We start from the raw sequence: 16,137 nt of genomic DNA, 5'->3' as shown, positions 1-16,137 counted from the left end.
TACAGGGTGATGAGAATCAAAGTCATTTCACACCTTTCCCCCTGGTCATCAGTATAGCCCCTTCCTTTCCCAGAGTTTCCCTTGGTTTTTTTAAAAAAAAATTATGATCCTCAATTGGCTTAGTAAAATTTCACATTTAGCCAGCTTAGCTGAGACATTTCAGACCTATGTTTATTATACAAGGGTTTGTTGTTTTTTTTAAAGGTGAGATGAAGGAGGCAAAATTTAAGAAGCTGGGCTAAATCCGAGCTGATGCTAGCCTTTAAAGTACTTCCCAGGTGTCTAAACCCTGGCAGGAGAGGAGCAAGAAGAGTTGGTAAGGGATAATGATACCATATGAAGCAAGAGAGGACAGAAACAGGAGACTCAAGAAGCAGGATCTCTAGCAGTATGCCCTTGATGGCAGAGACTGCAGTCAGTGATCGGCCTAAGGTCTGCACACATGGCAATGGCAATTTGTCCAACGAGCTCTGTTGAAGGTGGAGTGCTGCTGCCTGTACCTCCTCATCATCACTGTTGCTTGAGCACCGAAGAAGAGTGGCCCAGCCTTTTGGGTGCAGCTGTAAGGATGTGATGCAGTTTCCATGGTCACTCTCACCAAGAACTTCAGGGGTTACAACTTCAAGACTATTTCGTGGTGAAACTCCTGAGATAAAAGAAAATGAGGATGTGGGATTTGTATTATAAAAAAACTAAGTCAGTTCATCAGAGTTTTATTTCTGGCAGCCACCTTCCATGCCTTCATTCCTTAGTCTGCCCCTTATGCTACCATATGTTAAAGAGTGTGGTACTCCCCAGTGTATGGTGTGTGAGTGTTGGCAGCAGTCAGCGGGGAGGTGAAGGTGTGGGGAAAGTATATAAATAGAATGAAAGAATCCAAGTTCCTGCATCAGGTTTCGTCACTGACCTAAGGCTAAGGCATAGAAGCTGACTAGGGATTCTTTTATTTGTATCTTACATCTCAGAACGCTCTTTATTTAAGTAAGAACCCAAGTAATGTTGACATGAAAGGACTCTAGAAAGGTAAAAGGTAACAATTCTCATCTCATTGAGATGGTGCTTTTCAAAGTACCTGGTGCTTTCTGGTCCAGAGAAGGAAATACTTGGAAGCCATGAGGATTGCCTTTAAGCAAATAAAAAGATCAGGACTTATGCCACCCCCCCCTCCAACAACAGCACTATAAACAAAAAATAAAATTTTGGAGATAAGGAAGGATACCTCACATAAAGGCATGTCAAAACAAGGGATGAGAGACACTGCCAATCATACATCTTCCTGGTGACTCTACTATGCCCCATCATTTCCTTCTACCTAACTCCCAATGAAAATGACTGCTGGAGTAAGCCACTGTTACTAGTGGGAGTATATTATATCCTGTGCTCCTTGGAGGTTCCTCAGGAGCTGGTAAAAGTGGGAAACCATGTGTAAGCTGAGGTGGAGATGGGGTGGGGAAGACTGGAGGTCAAGAGCCTTCCTAAGTTTTTATATATAAATAAATATATATATATATACATATATAATATGTATATATATAAAATAAATATATATATAACATATAAAATAAATATATAATAAATATATATATTTATTACATATATATTTTTTAAAGCCTGCAGCACCCAGTATTTCCAGGTGGTCTCCCAACCAAGTACTAACCAGGCCTGACCCTGCTCAGCTTCCGAAATCAAATGACATCAGGCACGTTCAGGGTGGTATGGCTGTAGACCCTAATTTTTTTTGAACCAGAGCTACTTTAATTTTAATTGGGCTACATCTCTAAGAATCCACAGTAGATTTCATGTTAAAAATAGAGTTCTAATGCTGAAATGCATTTGAAAGCCTCTGTTCTATACAGCTATTATATCTGCCAAAGGATACTGTTAACATACTCTGACATTTAAAAATCCAAAATTTCCAACATTTAGAGCAACTTCACCTATAAGCCCCACCTTCTCTCATGTTTTCCCTCTTTTCACCCTCTCATTTTTCTTTTCTTTCTTCCTGGCCTTCTCATATATCATCTCTTCCCTCATTCTCAACTGTGTGTGGCATAGAACTGCTGTATATTTGTGTTTGTGTGTTTACCACTGGTCAATAACAAGCAAGCATGTTAACTATTCTTTTCTTCTTAAATTAAGTTTCTTTTTCTTGTGGATGGTGTAGTCAATCAATAAAGATTTTTCTCAGTGATTATTAGAAGCCTTGACTTGTTTCCCATAGCACAAGTAGAAGGAGAACAGGAAGAATCTGCAAAAGATGTTTGTGTTACAAATCAAAGGAAAAATGTTATACTTCTGGGCATAAATCTTTAAGAGAAGGAGTCTTTAATCTTAAAGTGAACTATCACAGACTTCAATATCCAGATGCAAGTGGACAGGCCATAGATTAGGTTAGAAAGAGCTCTTAAACCATTCTACTGACGTAAGTAGCCATGCAAGATAACTAGCATCTACCAGGCAAAGCCACCCGGTGAAAACACAAATTAGAACTCTAAGATTTAGTCTCTGCCCAAAATATCAAGGTAGAGATATGTCTCTCTCCAAAAGTGACACAAAATGGAAAAAAAAGGCCATATCTGGCTTTTAATACTCAGTTCACAAAGAGAAGAATAAACAATAAATGCTATAAGAGCTTAGATGTGGATTAGTATGAGGAGGAATAGCATGTGGAATTTGTATAGGTAGAAATCATTTCAATTGTGGGGTGGAAGGTATAGGGCCAGAATGGTAAGGAAAAAACTGGGAAATACAGAGTGGGGCCAGACTGTAGCTCACTTTATCCCACAAACCCTTTGAAGCTGTCAGGCATTGCACAGACAAGAAAATGGTAGAGCAGAAAGCCTGAGGGGAACCCAGTGACTTTTACAAGTACCTGAAAATTCATGCCTTATATTTATACGGAGCTTTCACATGCATAATATCATTTAATTTTCACAATCTTGATTGAAATAAACATTTCCAAACTACGTCCTCTCCAAACTAAGTCCAGCTAATAAAACCAAAGCTAAAATTCCATTAAAGATTTAACTCAAGATATTCAACCCCGGAGACTCTCAGTTAGCTTTCTGAAGATGATGACTGAGGGATAAATCACCTCATCTCCATCGCTTTTATTTTTATTGATTATAACCAACTTAAAGCCATAAAATTAATTTTAATCAGTCAGTCAGATTGGCAGAATGTGTTGTTACAAGATTATAAAATCCAACTTTTAACATACCTTCTCTTTGAGAGGCTCGTGACATGTGTTTCTCAGAAGAATTAGAATCACTATGATGACAAGGTGAGCCAGAAACTCTAGGACCAGATGAACTTGATGAAGTGGTCAAATCTTAAAAATATAAAAAATTCTGACCGTAAACCTAGCATAACTCTGGTAGTGGTTCTTAACTTTTTAATTACTCAAACCATAGTTTTAAAATTTTTAAAATAAATGCTCATATAAAACTGGCCTATAAGACTAAGGAAGGCAAGACAGCTCTTTGCAGTGTTTTCAGATCTAGTCCCTTTCTGAATCTTTTATATCAAAGACTTGACTATATGAAATAAAAATGAAAAACCAAATAATCATAGGAGCATCTTTGGATCCTCATCATTTCTGTACTAAAATGGGACCAAAAAAATCAATGAAAATGAAAACTAAGCTCTTTAGCCTATAGTTTAATGTTAAAATAGGGGCCAAACAACAGGCCCATTACCAGAAACATGAAGAGATTCTCCTTAAGTTATACCAAAAACTTCCATTATCATTTTTGAAATTATATGAATAGTCTTTTTTTTTTTTTTTTTGAGACAGGGATCTTGCTATGTTGCCCAGGCTGGACTCTTAATTCCTAGGTTCAAGTGATCCTTCTCTCTCAGCCTCAGCCTCCTGAGTGGCTGGGCCTACAGGCATGCACCACGATGCCAAGTTTATGTAAATACCCCGAGATGTAACACAAAGTTTACACTGAAAAAAATAAAATGAGTATCAGGTAGTGGAGTCTGATATATTATTCCAAATAGCAATCTCTATTTCATCATCACATTTTGCTAGTGGTCCCATGCCTATGTTAGGAATTCACAGTAGTCTAATTTCCTGTAACATTATTTAGTATCAGAATTATCCTTAGAAGACTGAAAATGGCAGGGCACAGTGGCTCACGCCTGTAATCCCAACACTTTGGGAGGCTGAGGCAGGTGGATCACAAGGTCAAGAGATCAAGACCATCCTGGCCAACATGGTGAAACCCCATCTCTACTAAAAATACAAAAATTAGTCTTTTTTTTTTTTTTTTAAGTGGCTGTAGTCCCAGCTACTCTGGAGGCTGAGGCAGGAGAATCACTAGAACCCGGGAGGTGGAGATTGCAGTGAGCCGAGATCATGTCACTGCACTCCAACCTGGCGACAGAGCGAGACTCTGTCTCAAAAAATAAATAAATAAAAATAAAAAACCTTGTGGGTTTTTGAGTTGAAACAGGCCAACTAGACATTCTAAATCACTATTTCTCACTAAGCTAGAGTTGCTTACCTTTTTTAACTTAAAAGGCAAATTTGAATCTAAAAGAATTATACTCATATATTTATGAAATCCCTTGTTTGCAAGTAAGTTGGTAAAACGTAAATTTCTACTTTTACCAGTTATACCAGGCAACTGCAGTACAATGACGTCTGTACTTTCCCAAAGGAATCTTCAAAAGTAGCCCTGTGTACATCGGGAAAGATTCCAACCTTTTTTTTCTTTTCATTTCCTTTCTTTTTTTTTTTTTTTGTTTGTTTGTGAACACAGGGTCTCTCTCTGTTGCCAGGGCTGGAGTGCAGTGGGGCACAATCATGGCTGGCTGTTGCCTCAGCCTACCAAACTCAGGTGACACCCCCCACCCCGCCCCAGCTTCCTGAGTAATGGGACCATATATGAGGCATGCCACCATATATGGCTAATGTTTGTATTTTCTGTAGAGACAGGGTTTCACCATGTTGCCCAGACTGATCACAAATTCCTGGGCTCAAGTAATCCGTCCACCTCAGTCTCCCAAAGTGCTAGGATTACAAGCGTGAGCCACTGCACCTGGCTAAATTTTTAAGTTATTTGTAGAGATAAGGTCTCCCTATGTTGCCCAGGCTAGTCTTGAAATCCTGGGCTCAAGCGATCCTCCAACCTTGGCCTCCCAAAGTGTTGGGATTACAGGTGTGAGCCCCCGCACCTTGCCCCAGCCATATGAAGCTGCCTTTTAATAGCATTTATTAGCATTCTGTTCCAAATGCTTACGTCTTTTTTCCCCTGGATTTTAAATGATGGGTATGTCCCCAGACCAGTCCCCTCTTTCCCAAAGGTAGATGAAATACAGTCTTTTAAAAAATTACATAATGATAAAATATAAAACTTAAGTTTTTCTGAACCCTAAACTCACTTAAGTCTAACTAAATCAGCAATGGGAGAAGAGACAGAGCTTTAGCAAGAGTGTTTAGAGAGTAATGAGGTAAGATGGGACCAGCTGCCTGTGTCTGGACATCTATAAGTCTAGGATACTTAGATACTAGATAGACTGGAAACTAAAATTCTATATTGACCATGACTTAATAAAAGCTCTGCTTGATTCCAGAGGACTTAAGACCTTGTGCCATGATGAGTTTTTGAGATAGCGATGATTCAGAATTACTGATGAGAAGATTCTGTGGCTAAAGAAGGGATTTTTAGGGTCAGCAGTTATTCCTCCTAGTCCACTTGTGATTCAGAGGTACATATTAACAATATGTCAGAGATACATACAAATCATTATACTTGCTTGGATAAAAAGCCATAACTGAGCTTTCTGAAGAATGCCTTTTAATTGTCTTCCCCTTTTCCTGCTATCATTCTTAGATAAGAAACATATATCGTCTCTATTTTTGAGATTCTTGAGAAAAATCTTTTTGGCGAACAAAGAAAAGCTTACCTGAACTTGAAGTAGTTCTTCTTGCTCTTAAAATGGGATAGCTGCCTACTTCTAAAGACTTGGTTAAGTCAAGGTCATGCAAAATTAAGAGATATCCAGAGGATGTTGAAATCAACATTTTGGAACAATCTGGTGTTAACCTCATTCGCATGAGAAAACGTGTGTGAAAGAATTTCTTATGTGGACACCCATCTTCTGTATACCTACAGGAGAAACCAAGCCAACAAAATCTAGAGTTATCATAAATATAATGGTTCAGTAATAATCATATTTTTTTTTTGCCTTTCAAAATAGAATTTAGGGAGGATGAGGAGAGCTTGTCAATGGGTTCAAAGTTACAATTAGGAAGAATAAGTTCTAGGGTAGTATATTGCACAGTAGGGTGATGATGGTTTATAGTAAGATACCGTATATTATAAAATAGCTAGAAGAATGACTGTTACATTTCCTCACCACAAAGGAATAAGTGCATGCTAACTACTGTTTTGCTCATTATACAACATACATGTATCAAAACATCAAGTTGTACCCTATAAATATGTACAGTTACAATGTATCAATTAAAAAATATTTGAGGTTAGGCATGGTGGCTCATGCCTATAACCCCAACACTTTGGGAGGCCAAGACAGGAGGATTGCTGAGTCTAGGAGTTCAAGACCATCCTAGGCAAGATGGTGAGACCCCATCCCTACAAAAATTTTTAAAATTAAAATAAATTAGCTGAATGTGGTGGCTTGTACCTGTAGTTCCAACTACTCAGGAGGCTGAGGTGGGAGGATCACTTGAACCTAGGAATTTGAGGCTGCAGTGAGCTATGATCATACCACTGCACTCCAGCCTAGGTGACAGACAGATAGACCCTGTCTCTATTAAAAACAAAAATTGAAACTTCAAAAGCGAGTCGTCTTTCCAATAAATTTTACTTTTTATGTTAATAATTATTAATATTTAAAATAATACATGTTTTAATCAATTGTGAACTAATAATATTGTAATCATTAAATCCAGAAGAAATGTAACACTAATAGCCCTGTGGTCACAGAAAACAATTTTTAATTGTTTTAAAATTAATGTCAGTTTACATGCATAGTTTTGATGTAGATAAGAATGATCAGTAGGCTGGGTGTGGTGGCTCATACCTACAATCCCAATACTTTAAAGGCTGAGGTGGGAGGATCGATGGAGTCCAGGAGTTCAAGACCAACCTGGGTAACATAGCAAGACTGTCTCTACAAAAAATAAAAACTTAGCTGGAGACTCAGGTAGGAGGATGGCTTAAGCCTGGGAAGTAGAGTGTTCAGTGAGCTATGATTGCACCACTGCACACCAGCCTGAGCATATAGCAGGATATAATTCTATGAGAAAAAATATAATTAAAATATGAGTTGTGAAACTTTTAGCTGTTAAAAAAATAGAATTTAAAGTCAATGTATATGTCGATTTACATACATGCCTAACAATCCTTTTGCTCATCATTCCTTCATTCATTTCCAATATTCTTTTTTTGATCCTTTCTTTCTGAAGTGTATCCCTCAGATTTTTTTTTTTTTTTTTTTTTGAGACAGAGTTTCACTCTTGTCACCCAGGCTGGAGGGCAATGGTACAATCTCAGCTCACTGCAACCTCTACCTCCAGGGTTCAAGCGATTCTCCTCCCTTAGCCTCCTGAGTAGCTGGGACTACAGGAATACCCACCATTCCCTTGGTAATTTTTTATTTTTAGTAGATATGGGGCCAGGCTGGTCTCAAACTCCTGAATTCAGGTGATCCACCTGCCTCAGCCCCCTCCCAAAGTGCTGGGATTACAGGCATGAGTGACCATGCCTGGCCAGAATTTTTTAAAGTTAAACTTTGTTGAGGTAAATTATCTCACTTTTTATTGTCCTGAAAATCTTTTTTTTTTTTAAAGACAGTTTCATTCTTGTTGCCCAGGCTGAGTGCAGTGGTGCAATCTCGGCTCATTGCAACCTCCACCTACCATGTTTTAATGCTTCTCCTGCCTAGCCTCCTGAGTAGCTGGGATTACAGGTACCTACCACCACATCCAGCTAATTTTTTGTATTTTTAGTAGAGATGGGGTTTCACCACGTTGGCCAGGCTGGTCTCCCAACTCCTGACCTCTGGTGATCTACCGCCCTCCCAAAGTGCTAGAATTACAGGCACGAGCCACCATGCCTGGCCTGTTTTGAAAATCTTTATTTCATACTTTTTTTTAAGAGACTGGGTCTCCCTCTGTTGCCCAGGCTGGGGTGCAGTGGCACAATCACAGCTCATTGTAACCTCAAATTCCCAGGCTCAAGGAATCCTCCCACTTCATCCTTCCAAGTAGCTGGAACTACAGGTGTGCACCACCACTCCTGGCTAATATTTAAATTTCTTGTAGAGATGAGGTCTTGCTATGTTGCCCAGGCTGGTCTTGAACACCTGGTCTCAAGTGATCCTCCCACTTCAGCCTCTCAAAGTGCTGAGATTATAAGTATGAGCCACTATGTCCAGCTCAACTCAACTGAATAAAGGTTTAGCTGACCATATAATCTTAGGTTGTTATTTCTTTCTGAATATTTATGATAATGTTCCACAGGATTCTAGTTTCCATTGTTACTGTTTGTGAGTCTGCTATTAGTCTGACTGTTACTTTGGATAATTTATCTTTTTTACCCCCTCTGGCTAAACTTCTGTCTTTAGAGTACTGCAATTTCATTGGTATATGTAAATTTGGATCTCTGCTTATTTATATTTATGGGATTTGTTCGACTTTCCAAGTCTTAAGATTCATATTATTCATATATTCTAAAAGTTTCTCAGTCATTATTCCAATACTGCCTCTCATTGATTTTCTCTCTTCTTTTGGAGCTCCAGATACCTGTTTGAAACATTTATGTTTGACTCTCCTTGTCTTATAACTTGCTTTTTCATATTTTCCATCTTTTCATTTCCATATGTTATATTCTAGGTAAATTTTCAATATCTATCTTCTAATATATTTTTTATTTTTCTTCTTCTTCTTTTTTTTTTTGAGGTAGGGTGTCACTCTGTCACCCAGGCTGGAATGCAGTGGCGTGATCTCGGCTTACTGCAACCTCCGCCTCCCGGGTTCAAATGATTCTCCCGCCTCAGCCTCCCAAGTAATTGGGATTACAGGTGCCTGCCACCAACCCAGCTAATTTTTGTATTTTTAGTAAAGACAGGGTTTCACTATGTTGGCCAGGCTAGTCTTGAACTTCTATCCTCAAATGATCCACCTGCCTCGGCCTCCCAAAGTGCTGGGATTACAGGCATGAGCTACTATGCCCAGGCAGTTTATGCCTTTATTTTAAAATTTGCTTATTGACTAGGTGCAGTGGCTCATACCTGTAATCCCAGCACTTTGGGAGTCTGAGTGGGGAGGGCCACTTGAGCCAGGAGTTAGAGACCAGCATGGGCAACATAATGAGATGCCATCTCTACAAACAAATTTAAAAGTAGTGAGGCGGAGTGGCATACACGTGTGGTCCCTGTTACTTGAGAGGCTGAGGCAGGAGGATGGCTTGAGCCCAGGAGGTCAAGGTGATAGTAAGCTATGATTGTGCCACTATATTCCAGCCTGAGCAACAGGGTGAGACCCTATCTCAAAAAAAAAAAAAATTTTTTTTTTTTTTTTTGGACAGAGTCTCACTCTCACCCAGGCTGGAGTGCAATGGCGCAATCTCAGCCCACCACAACCTCTGCCTCCCAGGTTCAAGCAATTATCCTGCCCTAGCCTCCCAAGTCGCTGGGATTACAGGCGTGTGGCACCGCACCAAGCTAATTTTTGTATTTTTAGTAGAGACAGGGTTTCACCATGTTGGCCAGGCTGGTCTTGAACTCCTGACCTCAAGTGATCTGCTCACCTTGGCATCCCAAAGTGCTGGGATTACAGGTGAGAGCCACCATGCCAGGCCTAAAAAAAAAATAAATTATTTTAATGGTGTACTTGATGTCTGAAATATTGTGGAATGGCTAAATCAAGCTAATTAATATATACATTACCTCACATACTCAGCATTTATGATAACACTTAAAATCTACTTTTAATAAATTTCAATTATATAACAATAGTAAATTATCATTAACAATGGTCATCATGTTGTACAATATAAATCTCTTGAACTTATTCCTCCTAACTGAAATTTTGTATTTTTTGACCAACATTTCCCCTTTACTGTACTCCACTCACCTGTCCCCAGTCCCAGCTAACCACCATTCTACTATCTGCTTCTATGAGTTTTTGACTTTATTAGATTCTACATATAAGTGATATTTGTCTTTCTGAGCCTGGCTTATTTTGCTTAATATAATGTCCTCCAGGCTCATTCATGTTGTTGCAAATGACAAAATTTCCTTCTTTTTTAAGGCTATATAGTATTTTGCTGTGTATATTACAACATTTTTAATACATTCATTCATTGATGGATGTTTAGGTTAACTCCGTATGTTGGCTGTTGTGAATAGTGCTGCAATGAACATGGGAGTGCAGATATCTTTTTGACATAGTGATTTAATTTCCTTTGGATATATACCTAGTAGAAGGATTGTTGGACTTATATGGTGGTAGTTCTTTGATTTTTTTGAGGAACCTCTACTGTTTTCCATAATTTATATCAAATGACCTTTGTTAACTCTAACTCTGATAATTTCTCTGAGGAATTTCTAAGATTTTCTGTATAGATCAGGGGTTAGAAAACTTTGGCCCATGGGCAAAATCTGGCCCACTTACTGGTTTTATTTATTTTTTATAGACAGGGTGTCAATCTGTTACTCAGGCTAGAGTGCAGTGGTGCAATCATGGCTCACTGCAACCTTGAACTCCTGGGCTCAAGGGATCCTCCTGTCTCAGCCTCCTGAGTACTTGTGACTACAGGCACACATGGCCACAGCTGGCCAATGTTTTAAAATTTTTTTAGAGATGAGGTTTCACTATGTTGCCCAGGCTGGTCTCAAACTCCTGGGATCATGCAATCCTCCTACCTTGGCCTTGCAAAGTGATGGGATTACAGGCATGAGCCACTGTGCCTGGCTACTGCCTGGTTTTATAAAGAAAGTTTGTATGAACACAGCCACATCTATTTATTTATGTAGCATCTGTGACAGCTTAGAGACCATATAGTACACTAAGCCTAAAATATGAACTATCTGGTCCTTCACAGAAATAGTTTGCCAATCCTGATAAATCATCTGTGAATAATCATGTTTTCTTATTTCCAATCCATATATAATTGTTTTCTTCTTTATTTTATTGCACCAACTAGTACCCTCCCCTACTTCATCCCATGACACTGATGAACAGTAGTGGTAACAGTGAGCAAGTCCTCCTTCTATATATTATGGAGAAAACTTCTTAAGGTTCACCATTTTAAAATGTGCTGTAAGCCAGGCACGGTGGTTCATGCCTGTAATCCCAGCAATTTGGGAGGCCAAGGCAGGTGGATCACCAGGTGAGGAGATCGAGACCATCCTGGCTAACACAGTGAAACCCCATCTCTACTAAAAATACAAAAAATTAGCCAGGCATGCCTGTAATACCAGCTGCCGGGGAGGCTGAGGCAGGAGAATTGCTTGAACCTGGGAGGCAGAGGTTGTAGTGAGCCAAGATTGCAACACTGCACTCCTAGGCGACAGAGCAAGACTCTGTCTCAAAAAAAAAAAAAAAAAGTGCTGTAATTTTTTTAGTATATACTTTTGATACATTTCCTTCTGTCTCTATTTAATGATTCAAGAATTTAATTGAGGCATAACTTACATGCCATAAAAGTCACTCATTTTAGGTGTACAATTAAGTCATTTTTGATTAAATTTACAGTGTTGTGCAATCATCGACACAATCCAGTTTTAGATCATTTTCATCACCTTAAAAGGTTCCTCCTACCTATTAGCAAGCATTCTCTGTTCCCATTCTCAGCTCCAGGCAGCCACTAATCGACTTTCTGTCTCTATAGATTTACCTATTCTGGATATTTCATATAAATAGACTCATAGAGTTAGTAGTCTTTTGCAAGTTGGCTTTTTTCACCCAGCATAATTTTTTTGGGTTCTTTCATGTCATAGCATGTATCAAGTCTTTGTTCGTTTTCATTGCCAAATATTATTTTGTTGCATAAATATAACACATTTTGTTTATTTGCCACTTGCTGGATATTTGGATTGGTTCCATTTTTTGCTTATTATGAGTGCTACTATAAACATTCATGTACAAGTCTTGCTGTGGCCATGTACATTCATTTTTCTTGAGTAGATATCTAGGAGTGGGATTGGTGAGTCATATGGTAACTCCATGTTTAACATTTTATGAAACTGCCAAATTGTTTTCTAAAGTGACTATTCCGTTTTACATTCCCACCAGCAATGTGAGTTTCAGCAATGATGGTGCCAGTTTCTCCAAAACCTTTGCCAGTACTTGTTATGGATTAATAATACAGAGTCTTCTAATCCATGAACATGGAATACCTCTCCATTTATTTACATTACATTTATATTCCCTTTGGCAATGTTTTATAGTTTTCAGTGTACAAATCTCATACTTATTTTGTTAAATTTATTCCTATGTATTTTACCCTTTTTGATGCTATTGTGAATGAAATTTTCTTCATTTTTGGATTGTTCATTGCTTATAAGTAGAAATACAATTGATTGTTTATATTAACCTTGTATATCTTTTCAATTGACTAAACTTGTTTCTTAGGTCTAGTGGATTTCTTGGTAGTTCCTTACTATTTTCTACATACAGGAACATATCTCCTGCATATGAAGACAGTTTTACTTCTTCCTTTCCAATCTGAATGTCTTTTCTTACCTGATTGCACCTCCAGTGCAATGTTGTACCTCCAGTATAATATCAAATAAAAGTGGTGAGAGCCTTGCTTCCAATCTTAGGGGGAATGCATTCAGTCTTTCAATGTTAAGCAAGATTCTTAGCTGTTGAATACATTCTCTTTTACGCCTAGTTTTATCACAAAGAAATTTTTGTCAAGTGCTTTTCTGTCTTGATCATATGGGTTTTGGCCTTTATTAGTATCATGTGTTAGATTAACTGATTTTGGTAGTTAAACCAATCCTGTATTCCTGGGATAAATTCCACTTGGTGATGACATAAAAATGTTTTACATATATTGTTAGCTTTGCTAATATTTTGTTGAGGATTTTTCCATCCGTTTTTTTGAGAGTTTTTTTTTTTTTTTTTGAGACAGAATTTCTCTCATGTCCCCCAAGCTGTCCCCCAGGCTGGAGTGTAATGGTGTGATCTCAGCTCACTGCAACCTCCCAGGTTCACATGATTCTTCTGCCTCAGCCTCCCAAGTAGCTGAGATTACAGGCATGTGCCACCACATCTGGCTAATTTTTGTATTTTTAGTAGAGACGGGGTTTCACCATGTTGACCAGGCTGGTCTCAAACTCCTGACCTCAAGTGAACCACCCACCTCCACCTCCCAAAGCACTAAGATTACAGACGTGAGCCAACGTGCCTGGCTGTGTAGTTTCTATTCTTACGGTGTCTGTCTGGTTTGGTATCAGGATAATACTAGACTCAAAGACTGAGTTGGAAAACATCCTGTCTCCTCTATATTCTGGAAGAGTTTATGAAGGATTATTATTATTTACTATGTAAATTTACTATGTGAAGCCATTTGATTCTGGGCTTTCATGTGGGAGTATTTTTAAATTACCAATTCAGGCCAGGCACAGTGGCTCACACCTGTAATCCCAGCAACTCTGGGAGGCAGAGGTGGGCAGATCACCTGAGGTCAGGAGTTTCAGACCAGCCTGACCAACATGGTAAAACCCTGTCTCTACTAAAAATACAAAAATTGCCAGGGGTGGTGGAGGGGGCCTGTAATCCCAGCTACTTAGTAGGCTGAGGTGGAAGGATCACTTGAACCCAGGAGCCAGAGGTTGCAGTGACTGACTCCATCTGAAAAAAAAAAAAAAAATTTACCAATTCAATTTCTTTACCTGCTGTAGGTCTATAAATCTAAGGATTTTCTGTTTATCTTGTCAGTTTCAGTAATTTATGACTCCCTGGATATCTTACCTGTTCATCTACATTGTCTAATTTGTTGCCATAAAGTTGCTCATAGTATTCTTTATTAATCCTTTTGATTTCTGTAAGGTTGATTATGTCTCCTTTCTTTTGTTTTTAATTATGACTAAATGTTGAATCTTATTCCTCATTTGAAACAATCATACAGGTTTATCCATTTTATCTGTTAATGTGGGTAATTATATTAATATAATTTCTATTGATAAACCATCTCTTCATTCCTTGAGTAAGCCCAACTTGGTCCTGATATTTACTATACGGTAAGGTTCAATTTCCTTGCATTTAGAATTTTTTTTTTTTGAGACAGTCTTGCTCTGTCACCAGGCACCAGGCTGGAGTGCAGTGGCACAATCTTGGCTCACTGCAACCTCTGCCTCCCAGGTTCAAGCAATTCTTCTGCCTCAGCCTTCCGAGTAGCTGAGACTACAGGCACATGCCACCACACCCAGCTAATTTTTGTATTTTTTTTAGTAGAGACAGGGTTTCACCATGTGGGCCAGGATGTGGCCAGGTCCCGATCTCTTGACCTCGTGATCCACCCACCTTGGCCTCCCAAAGTGCTGGGATTACAGGCGTGAGCCACCATTCCCGGCCCTTTTTAAAAATATTATCTTTGTTAAGTTTGGGTATCAAGGTCATACTCGTTTTTTATAGATGATACAAGGAGAATTCCCTTTTTCAAGAATCTGATCAGTTTAATAAAGTTAGAATGTTCTCTTATTTGCAGTATTTGGTAGAAGTCACCTGTAAAACTGACAGACCTGCTCTTTTATTAGTACTATAGGTAGGTTTTAATATATTTTTTCCATTTCTTTAATGGGTATGGCAGAGGTGATAATCAGAATATTTAAATAACAAGCATTGCATGAACACTTGCCAGTCAGAATAAATGCAGATGGCTGTGCTGGAACAGGGTGCTGGAATCGCCATATTGTCTAAGGGGGACTTTTGCTAAGGAATCATGGGAAGGTTTTGAGGGAGGTATCCCTAGAAGAGGGGCCTGGGTAGTCACTGGGTGTCAGAGGGTAACTCAGGGCAGTGCCTATATATTCAATCTTTTAATAGTGCTTCGGCTAAACCAGTATGTAGTGGCTAAATATTAGTCCTGGTAATAGGTCTATTTCAGGTTTTCTATTTCTTCCTTGGCCACTTTTGCTAAGGTGTAAACGTGAATACTTTTACTTTTTTAGTAAATGGCCTATTTCATCAAAGTTTTCAAGTATATTGGCATAAAGCTTATCTATCATTTTATTCTATATTGTTGTCTCCTTTTTTAACGCTGGTATTAGTTATTTGTGTCTTTTATTTCTTGATGAAATTTGCCAGAGAGTTGCCTATTCGATCAGCTTTTTTCAAAGAGCAGGCTTTTAAAAATCCTCTATTATATTTTCATTTTTAACATTATAAATTTTGTGCTTTTAAACTTACCATTTCCATACATCTACTTTCATTGAGTTTATCCTTTTAGTTTTTTCCAGTTTTTTTAATAAGATGCTTAGTTCCTCAATTTTCAACCTGTATTCAGTATGATTTCTTCTTTGATCCATAAATTCTTTAAAAGTGAGACTAAGTTCCTAAACATGAGAATTTTTATTTATTAACTAAATGGTACTAAGATCAGGGAAAATGGTTTGTGTGATAATAGTTCTTCAATACCAGCTGAAACCTACTTGGTAGTTCAGTATATGCTCAATTTTTAAGTTCACTTCAGAGGATGTTTTTACTAGTTTTTGGGAGCAGAATTCTAAATATGTGTAATATATCAAACTTATTAATAAAATTAAAATCCTCCACAGCCTTATCCATTTTTGTCTTTTTTTTTTTGAGACAAAATCTCACTCTGTCACCCAGACTAGAGTGCAGTTCTGCGATCTTGGCTCACTGAAACCTCCACCTCCTGGGTTCAAGCAATTCTCCTGCCTCAGCCTCCCAAGTAGCTGGGATTACAGGTACACACCACTAGGCCCTGCTAATTTTTGTGTTTTATTTGTTTTGTTGTTGTTGTTTTGAGATGAAGTCTCACCCCATGGCTCAGGCTGGAGTGCAAAGGCGCAATCTCGGCTCACTGCAACTCTATCTCCTGGGTTCAAGTGATTCTCCTGCCTCAGCCTCCCAAGTAGCTGGAATTACAGGCACAAGCCACCACGCCTGGCTAATTTTTTGTATTT

The 16,137-nt window shown here is 38.5% G+C and overlaps 1 protein-coding gene and 1 pseudogene across 6 annotated transcripts in view; both read right to left on the bottom strand.

Annotated features, from left to right (window-relative positions):
• DCAF10 (DDB1 and CUL4 associated factor 10) overlaps positions 1-16,137 on the bottom strand; it is an 82,584-nt gene that overhangs the window by 11,859 nt on the left and 54,588 nt on the right. For 5 of the 6 annotated variants that reach the window (XM_078372611.1, XM_035252395.3, XM_002743102.7 and 2 more), the window contains 3 exons: positions 5,917-6,119; positions 3,221-3,331; positions 501-646 (listed from right to left, as the gene is read on the bottom strand). In XM_078372611.1, the coding sequence (XP_078228737.1) occupies positions 501-646; positions 3,221-3,331; positions 5,917-6,119 (460 nt within the window). Of the gene's footprint in view, positions 1-333; positions 647-3,220; positions 3,332-5,916; positions 6,120-16,137 lie in introns of all 6 variants that reach the window. The other variant, XM_078372589.1, reaches the window with a different exon arrangement.
• On the bottom strand, positions 1,609-1,727 carry LOC118147934 (5S ribosomal RNA; annotated as a pseudogene).

Source organism: Callithrix jacchus, chromosome 1, assembly GCF_049354715.1.
Source record: "Callithrix jacchus isolate 240 chromosome 1, calJac240_pri, whole genome shotgun sequence".
In the NCBI taxonomy this organism is placed as follows: Eukaryota; Metazoa; Chordata; class Mammalia; order Primates; family Cebidae; genus Callithrix; species Callithrix jacchus.
Note: the sequence above shows the minus strand (reverse complement) of the source record. Positions and strands in the feature narration are given on the sequence as shown.